This window comes from Pantherophis guttatus, chromosome 13 (genome assembly GCF_059756535.1).
Source record: "Pantherophis guttatus breed Tessera chromosome 13, ASM5975653v1, whole genome shotgun sequence".
In the NCBI taxonomy this organism is placed as follows: Eukaryota; Metazoa; Chordata; class Lepidosauria; order Squamata; family Colubridae; genus Pantherophis; species Pantherophis guttatus.
This window is the reverse complement of record NC_142075.1, coordinates 22,758,988-22,780,845: the sequence shown is the minus strand read 5'-3', so window position 1 is coordinate 22,780,845 and position 21,858 is coordinate 22,758,988. Positions and strand designations below refer to the sequence as shown.

Sequence of the window (21,858 nt, the reverse complement as noted above, 5' to 3'; positions counted from 1 at the left end):
AGAACAGGGACCAGTCCTGGAGTCAGGGGAAGGCCCGGATGAGGGCTCTGCGTCGGAGGAAGAGATGGGGCCAGGGCCATCGGGGAGTGATGTGCGGACTCCGGAGCCTCCAGAGGCTGACAGTAGAGAGACAGAGGAACAGGAGGAGCCTGTTCCTAGTGCACGTATGAGAAGAGCTGCCAGAAGGCAGGAGCAGCTAAAGCAGAGAGGACGACTCGGGAGTAAGGCCAGGAGATGATTGGCCCCTCCCATAAGGCTCCCAAAAGACCAGCAATGGCTCTTGGCCTCTTTGCCGGAAAACAACGTTGGTAGCTTCGTCTTCTTCTTCGTCTACATCTTGTATTTATTTTTGTATCTGTGACTTCTGAACGTTTGCCAAGAAAGGCCTTTGGCAGTTGGCCTAATTGGACCAAGGTTTGCGATAGGACTGAGGAATTTGTGTTGGGAGGAATTTGCTTTAATTGAGTTGAACGACGCTGGGAATGAAGTGATTCTCAGCTGTTCGAATAAAGTTTTTTTTTTTCTTCACGGACTGATTTTCCTACTACTTACTTGGGCCTGGGTCACAACAAAATGCCACTTTTTATCTCTTTCTCTTCAACCAATTATATTACCTGTACTTTACAGGTGGTCCTTAAAACCACAATTTTCACTGCTAAGCAAGAACGGTTATTAACTAACACAGGCCCAAATTCTGCAACTTTTGCCAAGGATGTTAAGCAAACCGTTAAGCCCTTGTTATGCGAATCCTGTGGTCCTTGAGTGTATCCGGCTTCCTCCATTGACTTTGCTTATTGACAGCTGGCTGGGAATGCCGTGACCTCGGATGCTTCCACTGTGATAAATATATGCTGGTTGCAAAGAGAGAGGGGGAAGGGAGAGAGAGAAAGGAGGAGGGAGAGGGAAGGAGAGAGGGAGAAAGAAGGAGAAAGAGGGAGGGAGAGAGGGAAAGGAGAGAGGGAGAAAGAAGGAGAAAGAGGGAGGGAGAAAGGGAAAGAGGGAGGGAGGAAGAGAGAAGGAGAGGGAGAGAGAGGGAGGGAGAGAAAGGAGGAGGGAGAGGGAGAGAGCGAGAAAATAGGAGAAGGAGGGAGGGAGAAAGGAGAGAGGGAGAAAGAGGAGAAAGAGGGAGGGAAAGGGAGAGAGGGAGGGAGGAAGAGAGAAGGAGAGGAGAGAGAGGGAGGGAGAGAAAGGAGGAGGGAGAGGGGGAGAGAGAGCGAGAAAGAAGGAGAAGGAGGGAGGGAGGGAAAGGAGAGAGGGAAAAAGAGGAGAAAGAGGGAGGGAGAGAGGGAAAGGGAGAGGGAGGGAGGAAGAGAGGAGAGGGAGAGAGAGGGAGGGAGAGAAAGGAGGGAGAGGGAGAGAGAGCGAGAAAGAAGGAGAAGGAGGGAGAGAGAGAAAGGAGAGAGGGAGAAAGAGGAGAAAGAGGGAAAGGGAGAGAGAGGGAGGGAGAGAAAGGGGGAGGGAGAGAAAGGGGGAGGAAGAGGGAGGGAGGGAGTCATTTTTTAAGGATTTAATTATAAGCACCCACTTTTTTTTTCTTCTGATAAAAGTGCTGCTTTCATGCAGAATTTAGTTCCAGACTTAAACAGTAACAGTGAAAGGTTTTTAATCACGAAAAGCCAAACCATTTAATCCGTTAGTTCGGTAAACTACGGCTACGTGGACCGAGTAGTAGGTAACAAAAATGAAAACGGTGCCCTAAGCTATAGGAAATATGGAAAAAGTCTGAGGAAATCGCAGCCTTTGCCAAGAAAATCTTTCGGCTAAGAGATCGGTTCCATCTTTCCCCATGACTATACCTTGGGAATTTAACGATCATCACCATTTATCGAGGAGATCTGTCTCTGCCCTAAAATGTTCAGAGTCTTGAAAGGATGGAGCAAGCAGGACAGTCTAGAATAGTGTTTCTCAACCTTGGAAGCTTGAAGATGGGTGGACTTCAACTCCCAGAATCCCCCAGCCAGCGCTGCTGGCTGAGGGATTCTGGGAGTTGAAGTCCACCCATCTTCAAGCTACCAAGATTGAGAAACACTGGTCTAGAATAAGAGTGTAGTATGAAGTTTTTTTTTTTTTTTTTTTTAAATCTGAATACTCCACTGACTATGTCAGCGGATGTGTCACTGTATTTTTTATGACAAGATTTCAAGAAACGTGGTATCGTTTTGCAAACAAAGTGAATCACCCTGTCAGTTCCAGATAGAAAGGATTATTTCCCACACCATGTCACAAAATATTTCAGCGAGAGAATGAGTCGCTGGGAGAGATTCGGGAACCATACATTCCCCCCCCTCCCCCTCCGCATATCAGCCTAGCATTCCTATCTTGTAATGCAAAAACCTGAGATTTTGTTTGTATGGGCTGTTACCATAGCTGCACTTCCAAAATGCAAGAGGTATATTATTTTTCCTACGGCTTCCTCTAGAATTCTGGAAGGGGCTTCGACTAATCCGATTAGGAGTAGTAGGCTGATGTAAAATAAATCTTGGGATAGGTTCCATGCCCTTGGGGTTTATGAAAAATAGGGTAGTCCTCCACTTACAACAGTTCATTTAGTGACCAAAGTTACAACGGCACTGAAAAAAGTGACTTGTCAGCATTTTTCAGACTCGTGACCATTGTGTAGCATCCCTCTGGTCAATGATCGAAATTCGGTTGCTTGGCAACTGGCTCGTATTTATGACGGTTGCAGTGTCCTCGGGTTACTAACTTAACTGCAGTGGTTCACTTAACAACTGCCAACAACTGTGGCAAGAAAGGTCATAAAATGGGGCAAAGCTCACTCAACAAATGTCTCACTTAACAACATAAATTTTGGGCTCAATTGTGCTCGTAAGTCGAGGACTACCTGTACTGACTCTTATCATGGGGGTAAATTGACAATTATCTTATGCAGAATTTGCTGAATAAGCCAAAGTGCCCGGTTTACATACATATAACAATACGCTATGAAGAATGGTTTACATTATCTTGTACTTTTCACCACATAAGCCTCGGGGGAATGTCTCTGATTTAATGAAGTCTGAATCCGCTGTGCCAAAAACATTTCTAATATATATACCATTCTATAAAGCCTTAGTAAGATCACACCTAGAATATTGCATCCAGCTTTGGTCACCACACTATAAAAATGTTGTTGAAAGTCTAGAAAAAGTGCAGAGAAGAGCAACCAGGATGATGAGGGGACTGGAGGCTCAAACATACGATGAACGGTTGCAGGAACTGGGCACGGCTAGTCTAGTGAAGAGAAGGACCAGGGGAGACATGACAGCATCTTCCGATATTTGAGGGGCTGCCACAGAGAGGAGGAAGGGGGTCAAGCTATTTTCCAAAGCACCCGAAGGCCAGACAAGGAATAATGGATGGAAACTGAACAAGGAGAGATTCAACCTAGAAATCAGGAGAAATTTTCTGACAGTGAGAACAATCAACCCGTGGAACTGAAGTTGCTTTTGGAAGTTGTGGGAGCTTCATCACTGGAAGCTTTCAAGAAGAGACTGCCATCTGTCAGAAATGGTGTAGGGTCTCCTGCTTGGGTGGGGGGTTAGTCTAGATGACCTACAAGGTCCCTTCCAACTCTGTAAATCTATCTATACGCGATTATAGGATTCAGAATTTTAAAATGGTAACTGAGGATGTTAAAACAATATCTGGCTTGGCATTTCCTGGCTCTCTCTCCTTCCGTATCCAAAAAACTTTCAGTAGGTCTAAATTTAGCTAGCTTCAACATTTTAAAGTGTCGATCTCATTATTTCCAGGTAGGAATGTGAAGCAATAGTGGCCCGATGCTTTGGAAGTTGGTACTTTATTCCATGTCTCATTGGGTGGGTGAGGAGTTCGACAACCCAAAACCCCTCATCTTTTACACCTCCGTGAAACTTCAAAATTCTTCTATCTCACTCCGCTTCAAAACGCATACAATGCAAAAAGAAAAAAGAAAAAAAAAAAACCCCGTCTGTCTCAGAATCCGTCTGTGTCAGATGTGAAAAACAGGTGGTAAGAATGTGCTTGTCCCATAAATAACACTTAAGGCTGTCTTAAGGGCAGTGACCTAACGCTGGAACCGCTCACGGGAAGGAGTTGCAAATAAGGGCTATTGTATAATTGCGGGCAGGGGGTTTCTCTGGAGCGTAGACTCGAAGGGAATTAAACGTCTGTCAAACCTGGTAACTAGAGAACAGGGCCCGCTGGTTGTGTTGTGTTGTGTTGTGTTGTGTTTGTGTTGCTATTTGGGCGCTGCTCCGAAGTTCACTCCAATGTCAGTGACAGGGCATTTTCACTTTACGATCAAAGTCTCCTCGGAGATTGACATGCCTTCAGTTCCCGGAGAGCAAAAATGGGCGTTTCTCCTGCCCATACTTGGCCTCTTGTGTTTACTTCGGAGCGCCTGTCAACCTCACCCACGTTCCACGATGCCGTCCTATAAATCCCCAGCTTTTGAAGCATCAGGTGCACAATGCCAAATCTCCTGGATGAGCAAAGAGCTTTTACCTTTGGAGGTGCATGGTTTGTTTGCTTTTTTGATTTGGGAGGTTCATCCCCAGGTAAGCCTCTGCCCGTTTGTTTTGTTTTCGTCCTAACCGCTGTTTTGAAAACTGCGCTATCTTACCTATCTCGAAGGTCGATGAGGCATGAGAAAAAGCCACGAGGCAAAACAGGGGCCCAGACTTACATAACGCAAGGAGTTGCATTTCCATCTTTGTATTGCAGAATCAGCAGACGCAGAGGACCAACGAAGACATCAAATCACCTTGCAAGGAGCACCAGTATTTGGTTATAGTGATAGAGTAAGTATAGATACTGCTCGCCTATTGATGTTTAGATTAACAGAGTTGGAAGGGACCTTGTAGGTCATCTGGTCCAACCCCCTCCCCACCCAAGCAGGAGACCCTACACCATTTCTGACAAATTATTGATAAATCTCTTATTGATAAATCCGTACTCGATTGTCCTTCGTTGATAAGCAGAGAGGTCCTTTCAAGCATCTTATTTTCACAACGATGCCATGCACTTAGGTTCTTTGATGCAAAGGTAAAAATACATTTAACTATGGACAATTCAGGGTCCACAAAAGAAAAATATAATCCTATGATTAATTAAGTAGGGAGAGGCAGTTCCGGTGTAAATGTCTTGCAGCAAAGTTTATACAAAGAGAAAGGTCATATGGTGTTATTCTATTTACCTTGTTCCATGTTACTGCAGAAATAAGGAAAATACTTTTCTTTAAAAAAAAAAAACACAGACAAATATATATTTGAGGAAAACAGCATGTAAGCTAATATGTTGTTTAGCAGAGTATAAAACCGGTTACTCCCTCAGGCTAAAATATTATATATCTGAAAATGAGTACTCTTGCAATCAGTTCATTCTATTTGGGACTATATTTGCATAGAATTGCTTTTGTAAATGTGTATTACGGTTTTGTAACTAGGCTTTTAAATACTTTGAATCAACGATTTATCCAATCTTAGAATTTTCTTGTAAATATCTGGTTTCAATTTTTTTTCCCCCCAATGTAACTTGGAAGAAGTGATAGTTGGAAATGACAATGGAGTGAGCATGCTGATATGTTCTCATCCTTCCAGCTTGTGTAAAACAGATAGTTCTCCAGACCGAGTCAAATTTATAACTAAATCAATGAGATTACAATTATTGATGTGCTCATTTATTCACTGAATATTTTGCTCATGGCAGTCTTGGGATTCTCAGTGGGTCCCAGGATGTATCAAAACATTAAAACACCTACAATGCCCTTAAAATAAAATAAAATGAAATCAAACCTTATGCATGCCTACGTAGAAGTAAGTTCCTTTCTGAGCTTGACTTTGGAGAGTGAAGTTCCTTCACGCTGCCTTTCTCATCCTTCAGTGTTTCCCAACCTTGGCAACTTTAAGTGCGTGAACCTCGACTCCCAGAATTTCCCAAACCAGCATGCAGATTGGGAATTCCCCAGGGACTAGGCCGGGAATGCTGGCTAGGGAATTCTGGAAACTGAAGTCCACACAGCTTAAACTTCCCGAAGTTGAGTAACGCTGCCCTCCTAGGTGTTTCCTGGGGATTTTGTGTTAGGTGCTTGTGAAATATTCCCGTACATTATAAATTCCTTAAATGGATGTCAGAAATTATGAAATTTCCTAAGGTCCACATCCTCTCGCAGCAACTGGTATGAGACAACTATGTCCATCCAGTGTTTGCTAAAGCAACTGCAAAGGTCTTTCCGGGCTAAGAGAAGCCACACAATGACTTTCCTGAGGGACACAACTCAACCGAGCCTGATTTTAGCCAACCTCCTGACCTGCAGGAAGAGGACTAAAAATAGCCAAGAGCTGGTGTACCCTACCTGCGGTTCTGTGTTGCAAAAGATCACCTGGCATTTCTTTAAAGAGTTCTTCGGGAGGTGTGGACGAAAGTTATTCATTTATTTATTAAACTTATACGCTGCTCGTTATGCCAGGGTTCTCCCTAAATTAGAAAGACGTTTGCGGTTAAGTTACGAGTAATCCTTGCGTGCTTGTATTTGATTTAAAAGAAAAAAAAAAAAAGAACGTATATAGTGGTGCTACTTAAACATCTGAAAAAAAAAATAAAAGACGTAAAACATTAAAATGAATGTATGAAAACCTGAGTAGAATAAGGCAGGAGCCTGTAATTAGGAATAACAGAGTTGGGAGGGACCTTGGAGGTCTTCTAGTCCAACCCCCTGCTTAGGCAGGAAACCCTACACCACTTCAGACAAATGGTTATCCACTCTCTTCTTAAAAACTTCCAGTGTTGGAGCATTCACAACTTCTGGAGGCAAGTAGTTCCACTGATTAATTGTTCTCACTGTCAGGAAATTTCTCCTTAGTTCTAAGTTGCTTCTCTCCTTGCTTAGTTTCCACCCATTGCTTCTTCTCCTGCCCTCAGGTGCTTTGGAGAATAGCTTGACTCCCTCTTCTTTGGGGCAACCCCTGAGATATGGGATGACTGCTATCATGTCTCCCCTAGTCCTTCTCTTCATTAAACTAGACATACCCAGTTCCTGCAACCGTTCTTCATGGGTTTTAGCCTCCAGCCCCCTAATCCTCTTGGTTGCTCTTCTCTGCACTCTTTCAAATCCCACTACAGTTGAAATGCTTATTCTACTGCAGATGAAAAACGTAAAGGCGGTGAGAACTGGAAGACAATTCTTATTTCGCCAAATTGTCCAAATTGGGTCCAAAAAGTTTTGCTCTTTGTTGTAACTGTGCCAAGCCTTGTAAACATTATAACGTTTGAGAACTCCGGCAATAAAAAGATGATGAACTAATATAACCTACAGTATATGCATTTAATTATGAAAAGGGAATCTTTATTACTCAACCTTAACTTTGGGAAAAGCATTTGTTTTATATCTGGAGGGGAGGGAAGGTATTCACGCAGATCAGTGGTGGGATTCGACTAATTTAACAACCGGTTCTCTGCCCTAATGATTTCTTCCAACAACCAGTTTGCCAAATTGCTCAGAAATTTAACAACGGGTTCTCCCGAAGTGGTGCAAATTGGCTGAATCCCAACACTGACGCAGATGGATTATTTTAAAGATTGGGAGCCCTTCTGTAAGCTATTTCATTTCTTTCTTTTTTTCTTTTTAATTCCCCTGCAATCTCAACGGTTATCTCATGACACTCACCCACCCCATGACCTTGGCATACAGGTAGTCCTCGACTTACAACCGTTCGTTTAGCGCAGGGGTCTGCAACCTTAAATACTCATACAGCCAGTTGGACCCGTTTCCCACAGAAAAGAAAACACCGGGAGCCACAAAACCTGGGTGGGCGTGGCCAACTCGATGTCACTCACTTCCACCGGTCACATGACACCCTCCCCCCAGCCACACCTACTTCATTCATAATTCATTAAATCAATCCCTCCTGCTCATGGCAACTTGAAAGCTTTGCAAGTTGACACCTGAACTTTTAGGTTTTCTCTTTTTTTTTTAATTTAAAATATAGTAATATTTTGCTCCCTTAAATCCTACGGCTAGGATTTTTTGTTTAGCATAAGAAAATGCTAACACCAAATGGGAAACAGTAATGTAACCTCCTCCATACTAATTCAGAAATGGATATTAAGATAATTAAGTGGGTCATTTAATAAGGTCAACTTTACCCAGTTATTAGAAAGCAACAAAATGGGATTTAATTGCAAGCAGAAGTATTTAATTAAGGGTCATGTAGTTCTTTAAAGTCTTAATTCAGTCATACTTGGCCTGACGATCTTAGATGAGATCAGCGAGGCAATTCCAGATTTCAAAATTCAAGTATTATCTCATATTACACGAAATGACAACAATGGGCACCACACATTGACGTGACATCATCGGGATAGGCTCTACCCCAAAAATTCAGCCCCCGGAAAAGGGTTATTGTAAAGCAGCTAACATGTAGGGTTAATTCTGAATCTATTCGGTGAATTTAATTCATCCGATCATCTCAAGAATCTCTGCGGTGTATGAACATGTTCGTTTATTTCTTGTAAGATTTCCAGGAATCTTAACAATTCTGTTGGAACAAAGCAGCCTAAAAAAAGTCAGATTATTATTTTTTTTTCCCAAATTAGTACCAGTAAGCCAACAACTTTTTGCCAAGGGCAAGGAAGATTTGCCATTATATTTAAAATTAATTGAGTTCATGTAGAGCATTAAAATCATTCATTATCTATAGCCAGTAAGGTAATGTATTCCATTTTGATGTTTAACCCAAGTAGCAGTTAATCACAAAACAGACATTTGGATTAAAACAAGGATGTTTTTTTTTTCCTTCTGCAGGGCAATTTTTGAAGAACAGCCTGTGTCCAAGAATTACAAGTTGTGGTCAGAATAATATGCGAACAGGTAATCCCATGAATCTTTTCGTTTATTCTAACCTTAAGTTATATCTCTTTGGAATAATGTGCACTTTGCATAGCTAGAGGTTGACGTATTTTGATTGCTTTGAAGGCTGGTCTGAATGTGATGCTAATAATAATCTTTAGAGAATTCAAAGTACTTTATACTGCTGGATGAACTCGAATAGATTCAGATGATGATTTGATGGATATGGAGAAGTGTGTTGCTTATATTGGTCTTCTCATTACATAGAATTCATTTCTGCCTTTTAAAATCAGTGCAATATACCGTTATAGCCACACCAACCAATTATAATTTGAGGTATCCTTCAGAATCCGGAATCAAACTGTGAATTGCAGTCTAGTTTTGATAAGTACAGAATAACAGAGTTGGAAAGGACAACCCCTTGCTCAGGCAGGAAACCCTATACTGGGTGTCTGCAACCTGCGGCTCTGGAGCCTCATGTGGCTCTTTCGTCCCCCTGCTGTAGCTTCCTGTCTGCTAAACCCAGCACTGTCTGGCCCCGTCTCTCGCCCTCCCCTCCCAGTCACTCCTCACCTGGCCTAAGAAGGTAAGGGCGATTACCTAAGGCAGGGGTCTGCAACCTTAAATACTTATTTGGACCCGTTTCCCACAGAAAAGAAAACACTGGGAGCCACAAAACCTGGGTGGGCGTGGCCAACTCGATGTCACTCACTTCTACCGGTCACATGACCCCCTAGCTGTGTCTACCAAGCCAGTCATTAGGGCAGAGAACCAGTTGTTAAAAAACACCGGGAACCACAAAATCCTTTTGACATCTCTCTCACCCTCCCTCCCCCCCCCTCTCTCTGTATCTCTCTGTCTCTCTCTCCCTCTCTCTCTGTATCTCTCTATGTCTCTCTCTCTCCCCCCTCTCTATATCTCTCTCTGTCTCTCTCTCCCTCTCTCTCTGTATCTCTGTCTCTCTCTCCCCCCTCTCTCTGTATCTCTCTCTGTCTCTCTCTCCCTCTCTCTCTGTATCTCTCTGTCTCTCTCTCCCTCTCTCTCTGTATCTGTCTCTCTCTCCCCCCTCTCTCTGTATCTCTCTGTCTCTCTCTCCCTCTCTCTCTGTATCTCTCTGTCTCTCTCTCTCCCCCCTCTCTATATCTCTCTCTGTCTCTCTCTCCCTCTCTCTCTGTATCTCTGTCTCTCTCTCCCCCCTCTCTCTGTATCTCTGTCTCTCTCTCCCTCTCTCTCTGTATCTCTCTCTGTCTCTCTCTCCCTCTCTCTCTGTATCTCTGTCTCTCTCCCCCCTCTCTCTGTATCTCTCTATGTCTCTCTCTCCCTCTCTCTCTGTATCTCTCTATGTCTCTCTCTCTCTCCCCCCTCTCTGTATCTCTCTATGTCTCTCTCTCCCACTCTCTCTGTATCTCTCTGTCTCTGCCCTGGCTGCTTCTCCATCCCCCGCCATCGCCCTTACCTTCTCAGGCCAAGGGAGGAGTGACTGGGAGGGGAGGGCGAGGGGCGGGGCCAGCCAGTGGTGGGATCACCTGACAGGGAGCCACAGCAGAGAGCCTAAAGAGCCGCATGTGGCTCCGGAGCCGCAGGTTGCTGACCCCTGACTTAAGGTAACACCAGGAGGCACAAAACCTGGGTAAGCGTGGCTGGAGGGTGTGTGTGTCATGTGACTGGGTGGGAGTGAGTGATGTCGAGCTGGCCACGCCCCCCTCCAGGTTTTGTGGCTCCCGGTGATTTCTTTTCTGTGGGAAACGGGTCCAAATGGCTCTTTGAGTGTTTAAGGTTGCAGACCCCTGGTCTATACCATCCCGGACTAATGGTTGTCCCTTCTCTTCTTTAAAAACTTCCAGTGTTGGAGCATTCCCAACTTTTGGAGGCAAGTTCTTCCACAGATGATTTGTTCTTAAAATCCTTACATGAAGCAAATTTCCTGCCATAGTTCACTATGGATTTATTTTCCGAGCCTCTTTGTGAGGGATGGAGACGTGTAAAAACCCTCTGCCCTTTAATTCTGTCGTCTGCTTTAATAACGTCGAGCTTTCGCCCGAAGAGTTCAGATTGGCTTGCTAGTCTGGTTTTGAGCATCTCACCTGCTTGCCTGTCCTGTCTCGCAGCCGACACGTAGATCAATAACAAAAATCCAGCAGGCAGGTTTTCCTGACTCGCAAGACCTCCACCTTTAACTTATGAATTGTAATAATTCATTTTCCCCAAATTTTTAAAACACACGAGTGGAAAAAAAGTCAAATCTAGGCTCTCCAGTCATAAAGAGCGTGCGGACTTATTGCAAACTTCTACCCTGGGCAAGGGTATTAAAAATAATAAATGCCGGTAATTCATTTTGCCCAAAAGTATTTGGAATTGTTTAGAAACCACTGGCTTCAATGCTTTGGAGCAGAGGTGGGTTTCAGCAGGTTCTGATCAATTCTCGAGAAACCGTAGTGGAAATTTTGAGTAGCTTGGAGAACCGGTAGTAAAAATTCTGACTGGCCCCGCTCCCAACTATTCTCTGCCTCCCAAGTCCCAGCTGATAATAATAATAATAACTTTATTGTCATTGTACATGTGTACACAGTATACCCATACAACGAAATTCACTTAATACCCAAAGACCAGGTCCAACACACATAACAATCCCCAAACACACTCCCACCCACCACAAATTCCCCACCCCTAAACCACCCAAACATCCACACAACAGACCAAGTAATGCTGTCCAACAGCTCACTGGTGGTGGCCCTTTAGTTCATGGTTGAGTGCAATTATAGCTCTGATCGGGAGGAAATGGGGATTTTGCAGTAACCTTCCCCTGGATTGGGGAGGGAATGGAGATTTTACAGTATCCTTCCCCTGCAATGCCCACCAAACCACGCCCACAGAACCGGTAGTAAAAAAAATTGAAACCCACCACTGCTTTGGAGGGCAAACAGATGTTTTAGATAAATTGCCCTCGAGACTGGATTTCAAAACGATGAAATTCTTTGTTTTGTGAGATGAGAAAGGAAGAGTGAAAGTGGCAGGGAGACCTCCCTTTAGAACAGTGTTTCTCAACCTTGGTAGCTTGAAGATGGGTGGACTTCAACTCCCAAAATCCCCCAGCCAGCAGCGCTGGCTGGGGGATTTTGGGAGTTGAAGTCCACCCATCTTCAAGCTACCAAGGTTGAGAAACACTGCTTTAGAAGATTCTCATTAGATTTCATTTCCTTTGATTGAGGTATTCTTCTGGATGGGTTGTCTGAAGTGAGATGGTCTCTTGCAATTATTCCACTGCTCCTTGGACTAGAAGACCTCTAAGGTCCCTTCCAACTCTGTTATTATACTATGGATGGAAACTAACCAAGGAGAGAAGCAACCTAGAATGAAGGAGAAATTTCCTAATGGTTGAGAGCAATCAATCAATGGAACAGCTTGCCTTCAGAAGCTGTGGGTGCCCCATCACTGAAGGCTTTCAAAACGAGACTGGACAATCATTTGTCAGAAATGGTATAGGGTCTCCTGCTTGAGCAGGGGGTTGGACCAGAAGACCTCCAAGGTCCCTTCCACCTCTATGTTCTATCTATGTTCTTCAATAGACGATTCAAGAAGGTTGGAACGAGATGGCATCGCTCTGTTTTGTTCCTATTTCGTTCCTCACCTGTTTGGCTATTTGCTAAGAGACCGTAGCTTTCTATTTATGCGAGATGTGAATTCTAGACATTATCTCTAACAAATCACCGGTTTTGTAAACCATTAACTTTTGTTATTTTGACCTGGATAGCACAGGTTTCAGTCTTAACCTCACATATGTCGTGTCCAAAACATGAACTTCTGGTAAAATCTATCCTTTCGCCTCTAAAAATCCGAAGCCAACGTCTTCACCAAAGCCTTCAGAGTAAAAATAGAAATTCTGGTTGGTTGAGTTTAGTCGGTTAGCAAAGAGCAGTACTGGATGAACCAGCTGGTCAGGTTATGAGTCTATAAACCAAACTTATTGATGTAAGGGAAGAGTGGGCTGTTCCCCACCCTCCTGGCACAGCTCCCTCCTGACTTATGGAGTCACAGCCAGGATGGAAGATCTCAGTTGGTAGCTGCCATGTAAACCACTGCTGCCACCCCCGTTTATACTCATCAGAGAGACGGTGGCATTGAGTAGTGGAAATATCAGGCTCTGAATGAGCTTTGCTTTTCAGAATTTGGGCAAGGGGAAATTGCCAGTGTTCCCCCTCCCCTCCTCAATTTGCAGGGTGGTCAAACTTCCCTAAGAGGACAAGGTGGCTCAAAGAGGATGTGGTGGCTCAGTGGCTAAGACGCTGAACTTATTGATCGAAAGGTCGGCAGTTCAGCGGTTCGAATCCTTAGTGCCGCGCAACAGGGTGAGCTCCCGTGCCAACTTAGCAGTTCGAAAGCAGGTAAAAAATGCAAGTAGAAAAACAGGGACCGTCTTTGGTGGGAAGGGAACAGCGTTCCGTGCGCCTTTGGCGTTGAGTCATGCCGGCCACATGACCATGGAGACGTCTTCGGACAGCGCTGGCTCTTCGGCTTTGAAACGGAGATGAGCACCGCCCCCTAGAGTCGGGAACGACTAGCACATATGTGCGAGGGGAACCTTTACCTTTACCTTTACCAAGTTCCCTACAGCAACTTCCCAGGCTTCCAGATAAGGATATTTATGTCCCCATTTTTCAGGGAAGGTAGAAATAATAAAAATAATCCAGGACTCTCACACCTAATGTGCAAGATAGCACCATTTTTCAACTCCATGTGATGCTCTGTTTTTCATGGAGACGGCTTCAATGTTCAAAAAAATAACCAAATAATCTTCGAGATTTGTTATATCATGGCTTTGGGTAAAAGCATTTATTCAGAGCAAGCAGTAGATATGGTTATTTTCTTTCTTTTTATTTTCCTGTTCGTTCATGTCCTATTTTCAGATATTGACTGTGCAGTTTTCTCGGTGAAGTTTTTCAGAAGTTTTTTTTTTCCTCCCCCACCGTTTTAGATCATGAAGAACTCTGTGGCAGCAGTTACGGGTCTTTCTGTCTGAATGGTGGGATCTGTTATACCATACCTTCTGCTTCCAATCCTTTTTGCAGGTAGGAGAAACATTGACAATTACGCTTTGCGGTTTAAGGGCAGCGGCTTTTTCAAAAATCACACCGTTTGCCCCTTTGCCGGTGCATTAGCTGAAGGGTAGGACTTTCGAACGACAGAAATACTTCCCCCCCCCTCCATTTTAGAGCTGCCCTTGCTGATTCGACCTGGTGTTATGTTTTATTTACTTGAAAAATGTGATACCCAGGCGCAAAAGTGCTGGTTTAAGGGAAGTCTTTTAGAGCCTCTGCATCAGCTAATTTCCCAGGCATGAAGCCTCCGGGAAGTCCCTAGAGACAGACAGAGAGAGAGAGAGAACAGTAGGAAATACCAAACCATATTGGCCTAATTGTAGATTGACAGGAAAAGGGATACCATATTGACAGGCGATGTCTAAATCCGATCATTTTGGAGACCCGTGATGCAAGGAAACCTTACGTAACTAAGTGGATGTGTGTCCCCAGAATGACACCATTGCTGTTATCTTAACGCAAACGATGGAAATCGATAATTCCCATTTACCTTTCGGCACTAAATAGTTATTGCACTTTATGGTCAGAGTGGGCATTTCAGTGGAAGAGGAAATATTTCCGGAGTGAAAAGAAAGGCTTTTAAAAACCAACGCAGTAGCAAATCCCAGCACCAGAGGCCAAAGCATATTTTACTCCAATTTTACTCATGACCTATGAAATTTAAAAATGTAGATTTTCTTTCCTAAAAGACCGATTGGCCTGCAAAACATAAATAGGGCTTACATCCATTGTAGCGGTAAATATAAGTATACATACATGCATGCCATAATCCCGTAGAATAGGCGATTCTCACAGGACGAAACTGGCTAGTATCTGCTGGGCCCGAATGAAAATAGGATGTTCTCATGTTCCTTGAAATCTTCCCTGCAACAAACGGAAAGCAGATTTCACTGCAAGGTGGCAATTTAACATTCAATTCTGGGAATTTTGTGCACATTACTCCATTACAGATGGGTAAAATTACATTCCAGTGCACATTGTAATTACAAATGTCAATAGGGAATCTTTCAAAGATTGTAACCTCTCCTCTGTTCACGTCATATTTCAATTAAAATCCCACAATAAATGTTTCCCTTTCCTTCGATAGAAGAAAAGCCTCAATTTTTGCAAGCATTCTGGTCATTCTGGTTTGGGAGGGGGGGGCGTTTTAGTTGCTGTGTTATTCAAACCTAGCAAAACGCAAACTTTCTGTTCAGGTCTGATGATCATACAAGTGTAATTTTGCCTCAATCTCTCATACCCCGTGATTTGCTGATTCCGGTATTTCCCCCAGTCGCCCGCACTGAATTATTGTCTTTTATTATTCAGATTTTTCAGTCCTTCTAAGTAGCCAGAATCTTTGGTTAGATTCGCACGTCAACATTTGCTTACACGGTGGAAATTTATATTTTGAGACGCCAAACTTGCATCTTTGGGGTTGTGCATAGGTGTCCGTAAGAAGCCACAGTGGGCCTCACCTGCATTTTAAATTCAACTGCAGCGTGTGACGGTGACCACGGAACATGGGTTCTACTCAAAAACAGCCACCAGGCAGAAAATGACAGTCATAAAATCTTCAGCCTGGCAGATTTAGGACTATCTGTGTAATCCCAGTGTTTCTCAACTCGGGCAATTTGAAGACACATGGACTTCAAGTTCCAGAATGCCCCAACCAGCATTCTGAGTATTGAAGTTCAGGCATGTTGGCCAGGGCATTCTGGAACTTGAAGTCCACTTGTCTTCAAGTTGCCAAGGGTCAGAAACACATATCTAATGACTCAGGGTTGGTAAAAGAGGAGGAAGGCATATCATGCGTGCTGCCTTCGGATTCTTGCAGAACAGAGCATGAGTCAAATAAAGAACAAACAGGGAATTCGGGCAACGTACTTGTACTGCACAAAGTACACTTTCCACAACGCCTTGAGATTTTCTGCTCTAATGCTCATTGTATTGGGAGACAACTGAGGAAGCGAAGAGGGAGAGGAAGCATGGACCAACCTGGGGGCGGAAAAAACGTGGCTTCGTTTCAGCTCACAAACTAACTCACCTTTGTTCCCAGGTGTGTTGACAACTACACAGGAGCTCGTTGCGAAGCAGTTTTGCTCCCCAGCATCAAGAGCCACTCAAGAGGGGAACTGTTTGTAGCCGTTTTGGCTTCGGTTGTCGTTTTGAGTGTCCTGGTAGCCGGAGCGTTTTTTTTCCTTTGCAGGTAAAGTAGCTGAAATTACTTATTGACCCAGAGAGAGATTTGGGCTGTTTGAATTGGCGGAATAAAAGTTCCCGTTCTGTCATCCAATATTTAACTTAGGTGCCGTTGCTCTTTTAACACTGACCAGAAAGTGTAATTTCCCTTGTCTCTTTCTAAAAGAGAGCTCAGACCAATTCCATTCTCGGATAAACTCTACTACTCTGAAGATAACAGTGTGTTTGTGGGCAGCTGACTCGCATTCGGTCCGTGCCGCTTTAGTTCCTTGGCTAAAATATAAAATAAATAAAATAAAACCTCAGAGAAGCTGTAAAGCTGAGTCATGGGAAGTTGGCACACACATTTTCAAACAAGGCAAACGGCATCGTCCTGAGAGCAGCGTTTATAAAGAGCGTTTAGTTGAGAAAGGCTGGCCCAAAGAGCCCCAACAATTACGTCTTATGCTCCATTTCAGGCCATTCGTAGCTTTAAGCCACTTCCATTGAGAAGTGTGAGCGGGGAAGCTAAAACCCGCCGGTGTCCTCAGATTATCCGTCTTTTGTCTCTTTGCTGTCTCACTCCCTTTATCCCTTCTTGCCAGGAAAGGCCAGATCCCACGAGCCAATGCCCTGGAGCGCGGCGAACACCTGATTGGGGGAAACGGCAGGGATGCTTGCAACAGTGAGTACTTCTCCGGTCAATCCCTGGTGCAAGGAGCTGTGGGGGGGGGGGGAGGACAGGTGTAGGGAAACTGCCTGTAGCCTCTAAATCAGGGGTGTCCAACCTTGCCGTTTTTAAGACTTGTGGACTTCAACTCCCAGAATTCCCCAGCCAGCCATGCCAGTTTTAAGTACAAACGTAATGTGAGTTATGCTGGCTGGGGAATTCTGGGAGTTGAAGTCCGCAGGTCTTAAAAGTGTACAAGGTTGGAGGCCCCTGCTCTAAATCCACTTTTTTTGTAGTCCTCAACACTTGAATCGTCATCGGTCCCGATTAATTTATTTATTAAAGTTTATATGGCATTCATCTCAGTATCCAAAGCGATGGTTGGCATGGATACTTTCCTCCAACTTCCTTTGTTGAAATAGGAAGTGGAGTCAAAACTGAAAGGTAGCCTAAAACCCCGTAGCAACCTTAAACAAGGTTGCTGTAGGAGATGACCAGGCTGAGCCTGAGGGAGGGAAGGGTCAAACGCGTCATCAGTCTTGAGTCTCTGCGTGCCCACAAGAGTGCAGTCCAGCAAACCTTGAATTCCGTTGGCTCTTACTTGCCGCCAATTTGCCTTGACCGTTAGAAGTTCAGAGTCTTGTTGAGCGCATAAGCTTGCAATAAACCTGTATTTATTTGAACTGCCTGGGTTTCCTGATTTCCCGCGCCTGGCAGCCACACCTCCAATCCCTCATCCCAAATCCTGGACCACTGAAGACCCAAGTCATTACACACACACCCGTAAAAGATTGCCCTGTGGATCTGATGGAAATTGGTGTCTTTTTCAGAAATAACCGAATAAAAGAACTCCGAAGAAGAAATTATGGACCAGCTGCAAGAGAAGTGGAAAAGCTGAAACCACGCTGGAGAATATGGTAAGAGGACGGAACGGATATCTGTGACAAGTGTTGTGCTAATTAAAGATTTACCAGGCCAGTTATATTTAGGATCCCATTTCAAAGGAAGAGGGGCTCGCGCAGAGAAGTCTGACGTGTTACGTGAACATCTTCTCTGAATTTTTCAGACTTTTCCAACTTTTCCATTTTTTATTACGGGAGGGTATTTTTATGCAAAAGCAGCGAGATCACATGATTCTAACACGTTATTATCCTGATAAAGGGGAAAAAAAATAAGAACATCTGTTTAGGCTGTGTCCAGTAATTCTGGCCTGCTACAAAAATGCACGGTGAGAACGAAGAAGCTGTGAATTATTCTAGACACCTATTTAGGCACACTTGAATAATGCAATTTGCTTGGCCAGAAATTATGAATGCATTGCATGGGCCCGTATTTTTCCACAAAGACTTTTTTTAATGTATGAAAGGAGAACGGGCAGGGATAAGAATTGTATCTGTGCACGGATATAAAGGTAAAAACAAATAAACAAATTATCAGGAAAATGGGAATGCATAGCTTTTTCTTTCCAGGCTCCTACCATCTTTAGATACTGTCTTCTGTTCAGGCTCCACAGCCCCGAAGTGATGCTATGTTCTAGGGCAGGGGTCGGCAACCTTAAACACTCAAAGAGCCACAAAGGTCCTAACCGGAAGCCCCCGGCTCAATTCTGGAGCTGGCTGGAAGTCCCGTTCCTCCACCATAGAGTCTCCTCCTAGCACGGCGTCCTTTTTCCTCTATCTGTCCTAACCAAAAGCCCTATCAATTGTGGAGTTGACCGGCGACAGGGAGCCGCAGCAGACGGATGAAAGAGCCACATGCGGCTCCAGAGCTGCAGGTTGCTGACCCGTTCTATACTTCTGTTGATGATCCAAGCACTACTCTTCCTTTTCTAAAGCTGCCTTACATTGTTTCACATCCCATTGTGTTCCACCCAGATCCTTTTTGCTGCCCAGTATTGTCTTGGGGACAAACAAAAATGTGACCGAAGAATAATTGTTAAAGAATTCCATGCAGACTTCAGACGGACCCCAAAATAAATACTGCTATGTAAATGCCACTCCTTTTCCCTCCCTGAACAAAGCAACACCTAATAATTAAATGAGATCTTCAAAACGGATTCTTAGGATGAGCCGATGAACGAGTTAAAATTTGCTTGTCGTATTCTCGACGATTTTCCGTTCCTCATTTTTGATGTGCTTAATTAATTCCTGTGGGTACACCACCAGTAGTGTGCTAGTTTAATACCTTTGCAAGCTGCCTTGACAGAAATGATGGGAAAGATAACACGTAATTTGACATTTATTATTTTTTTTTAAAAAAAGAAAAGTCTAATAAAGCCACTGTCTTCTGTGATTTTTCAGGAATCTGTATCTGCGTTCCCAGATACTCTGAACGAAGAATGTGATTTACGGGACCAAATATCTAGGCAGAAATATGCACAATTTATGTTCTTACCGTTCCCAGACACAGGAGGTCAGAGGTATGTGAAGATGCTGAGAGAGACAATAGAGTCAACTCCATCCTCGGTAATTAAAATAGACAAAATGCTTTTAAAGTATTTCCGAACATTAGTAGGTAGTATCGAAAAGCTGTTGAAGAGCTTCCATCCGTCTTTATCGAAGGTGAAATCAGCTTTATGTTTTAGTATCCTACAACGGACTTTCCATGCCAGGAGCAAGCTTAGTGAACAAAATAAGAAGCATTTTATGTAAAGGTTTCCACAACGTACAGCGGTCGACATCGGGTGAGCCCTTTTAGCGTCATGAACGATGTAGTCACCGTATTCCTTTTTTTCTTCTGTTTGAAACATTCCCATTTGTAAATAAAGTTTATCCTTTTCAAAGACGTATCTGAGATCCCTCAAAGTATTCTGGGGTTAAAATTCGTTCACGTGTTATCAGTTGGTTGTAAAAGAGAAGTAATTAAGAAATAATGCCTGGCCTAGCCAGAGTAGAGTAATAGTTAAGGATGAGGATTGGGGAGGCTCAGGTTTGGGGCCACCTTGGTCCTGGGGTTAATTTACTCTCAGTCCGGTCTACTCACAAAGTTGTTGTTTTAGAAAAGAGTTGGAAGAGCTTCTAGAACAGGGGCGTCAAACTGGATTTCTTCGAGGACCGGATCAGCACTGTAGCTCTCCTCCATGGGCTGGTGGAGGGTGGGGGGAGGTGGCGGGACGGATGCATCCTGCAGCACCCTGCCAGCCAAAATGGGGCACGGGGGGGGGGGGGGGGGGCCACGCACAGCACCCCTTGTGCCTCATTTTCACCCCATATGGCCTCCTGCAGCACTCTGGCGGCTGTTTTCAGCCCCGTTTTCAGCCGGCAGAGTGCTGCAGGAGGCCATGTAGGGTGAAAACGAGGCGCGAGGGGGGGGGGTGCAGGCGCTGCCGGATTTAAGCACCCAGTGGACTGGATCAAGATCACGGGCCTTGAGTTTGATATCCCTGTTCAGGAAGAAAACTGAGGGGGGAAAAAATCCAACAAACTAACATAAAACTATATGTAGTTCTGTAAAGACTCAAAAATCATTTCTTCTTCTTACTCATGAAACCATCAATTGGTCTGTAGGCTTCTCCTTTAAAGTTATTTATTTTTGCATGCCTTCTGATTTGAAAAAATTGCAACCACAGACCCGCAGAATTGAGAAAACCACCTCCCCCCCAACATTTACTATTGGCTGTAAATGGATTTATTTCTAACACAATCTGACCTCTGCATTACAATCCCAAAACGGAACTTGTTTTTACCCAGTCAATTTACCCAGAAAACTCAGTTGACCATGTACCAAATTTTCCAGACTCAACCTCAATTCAGGAAACTTTTTAAAGCAACCCAATTCTGGGTTTACTCTGGTGTGCCCAGCACATGTCAATGCCAACTTTGACAGTTGCATTTTCAATATACACTTTAGATTGTCTTCCATGAAACAGCGCTAAGTTTTCAGCAGAAAAAGGTTTCCTTTAAAACAGAGGTCTTCAAACTTGGCAGCTTTGTGGACTTCAACTCCCAGAATTCCCCTCCCACCAATTCTCCTAGAGAATTCTAGGAGTTGAAATCCACAAGTCTTAAGGCTGCCAAGTTTGAGGACCCCCACTTTAAAATAAACACGCTGGCTGTTAAAACCCGACTTTAAAAGAAGCTAGCTAAGTGTGCTCCACAGGCAAACCCATCCAAATTAATTTTTTGGTAAATAAAATCTCAGCAGTGGCTTCAGAATGGGATGTCTCCGAGACGTAAGCAGAGTTTCACTTTTGCGCATTTTAAATATTATTTTAAAAAAGACTTTCCTAAAACTTTTGAATTACTGGCTTTATGAAACCACCCTAAAACTTGCCCCATAAACCTGCACCTACCTATAGTACGCTCACCAACCTTCTGTATTCCTGCCCCTAATATTTCCCTAAGTTTTAGTATTTTGGGGGGAAGGGGGTATTGCGTTAACATTACCAAATCAAACCAGAAGAAAGATAATCGGGGATTATCTCGATGTTAGGCAACGACTTCAACTACGTGGGGCATTTGGTCCTGAAGCTGGATTACCATCCTTCATCTATTCAAAAGCAGCATCAACAGCTACGTAATGAAGTAGGTCATTAAAGCTAGTCCAGCAAACAGCATTTCTTCCAAAAGCAGTCAAGTCTGCAACGACTCCCAAAATACATCACACGGGACATGTGTATCCACAAAGAAAAATGGTATTTCCTTGCATTGCGGTTTTCAATTTTTCACGGAAAAGACGAACGCATTTTGGTGAGGGGGAAAAAAAAAAGTCAAAACTTCTCAGCCTTCTGCTTTTGGAGGAAGACAGAAAGAATATAACTTGAGGTTGAGAGGGACAAAAAATCGTGTATTTAATTCTCTGCTACCTTATTTTACACTTGCCCGAACTTCCCCAGTATAACCGTGGGACATTAAACCAAATCATAAATATCTTCAGTAGCTTTAATGTCAGAGAGAAAAAGATGAATATCAAGTTAAACATCTTGCAGTCGTATAATTCTGCTGCCGTTCGTCTTTTTTACATTGATAAAAGCAGTGAATTCAAGGGTTTGGGGCGGGGGGTTTTGCACAGGAAGGAAGCCCTATTAGCGTACGCTTTCAGACTGTGGTTATTTAGACAGCTCCAGGTCCCGACAGTTCATATTTAAAACATTCAACAGTAGAATT

General features: G+C 43.8%; 1 protein-coding gene across 7 annotated transcripts in view; it reads left to right on the top strand.

Moving 5' to 3' along the window:
* The window catches only part of NRG4 (neuregulin 4), a 47,341-nt gene extending 27,802 nt beyond the window's left edge, over positions 1-19,539 (top strand). For 4 of the 7 annotated variants that reach the window (XM_034409496.3, XM_087878123.1, XM_060689486.2 and 1 more), the window contains exons 3-9: positions 4,705-4,781; positions 8,783-8,848; positions 13,800-13,893; positions 15,962-16,111; positions 16,689-16,768; positions 17,584-17,670; positions 19,054-19,539. In XM_034409496.3, coding sequence (XP_034265387.2) covers positions 8,839-8,848; positions 13,800-13,893; positions 15,962-16,111; positions 16,689-16,768; positions 17,584-17,597 — 348 coding nt within the window. In that variant the 5' untranslated portion in view covers positions 4,705-4,781; positions 8,783-8,838 and the 3' untranslated portion in view covers positions 17,598-17,670; positions 19,054-19,539. The remainder of the gene's footprint in view (positions 1-4,704; positions 4,782-8,782; positions 8,849-13,799; positions 13,894-15,961; positions 16,112-16,688; positions 16,769-17,583; positions 17,671-19,053) is intronic. The other 3 variants (XM_034409500.3, XM_087878125.1, XM_087878124.1) reach the window with 1 other exon arrangement.
* Positions 19,540-21,858: the final 2,319 nt, after the last annotated feature.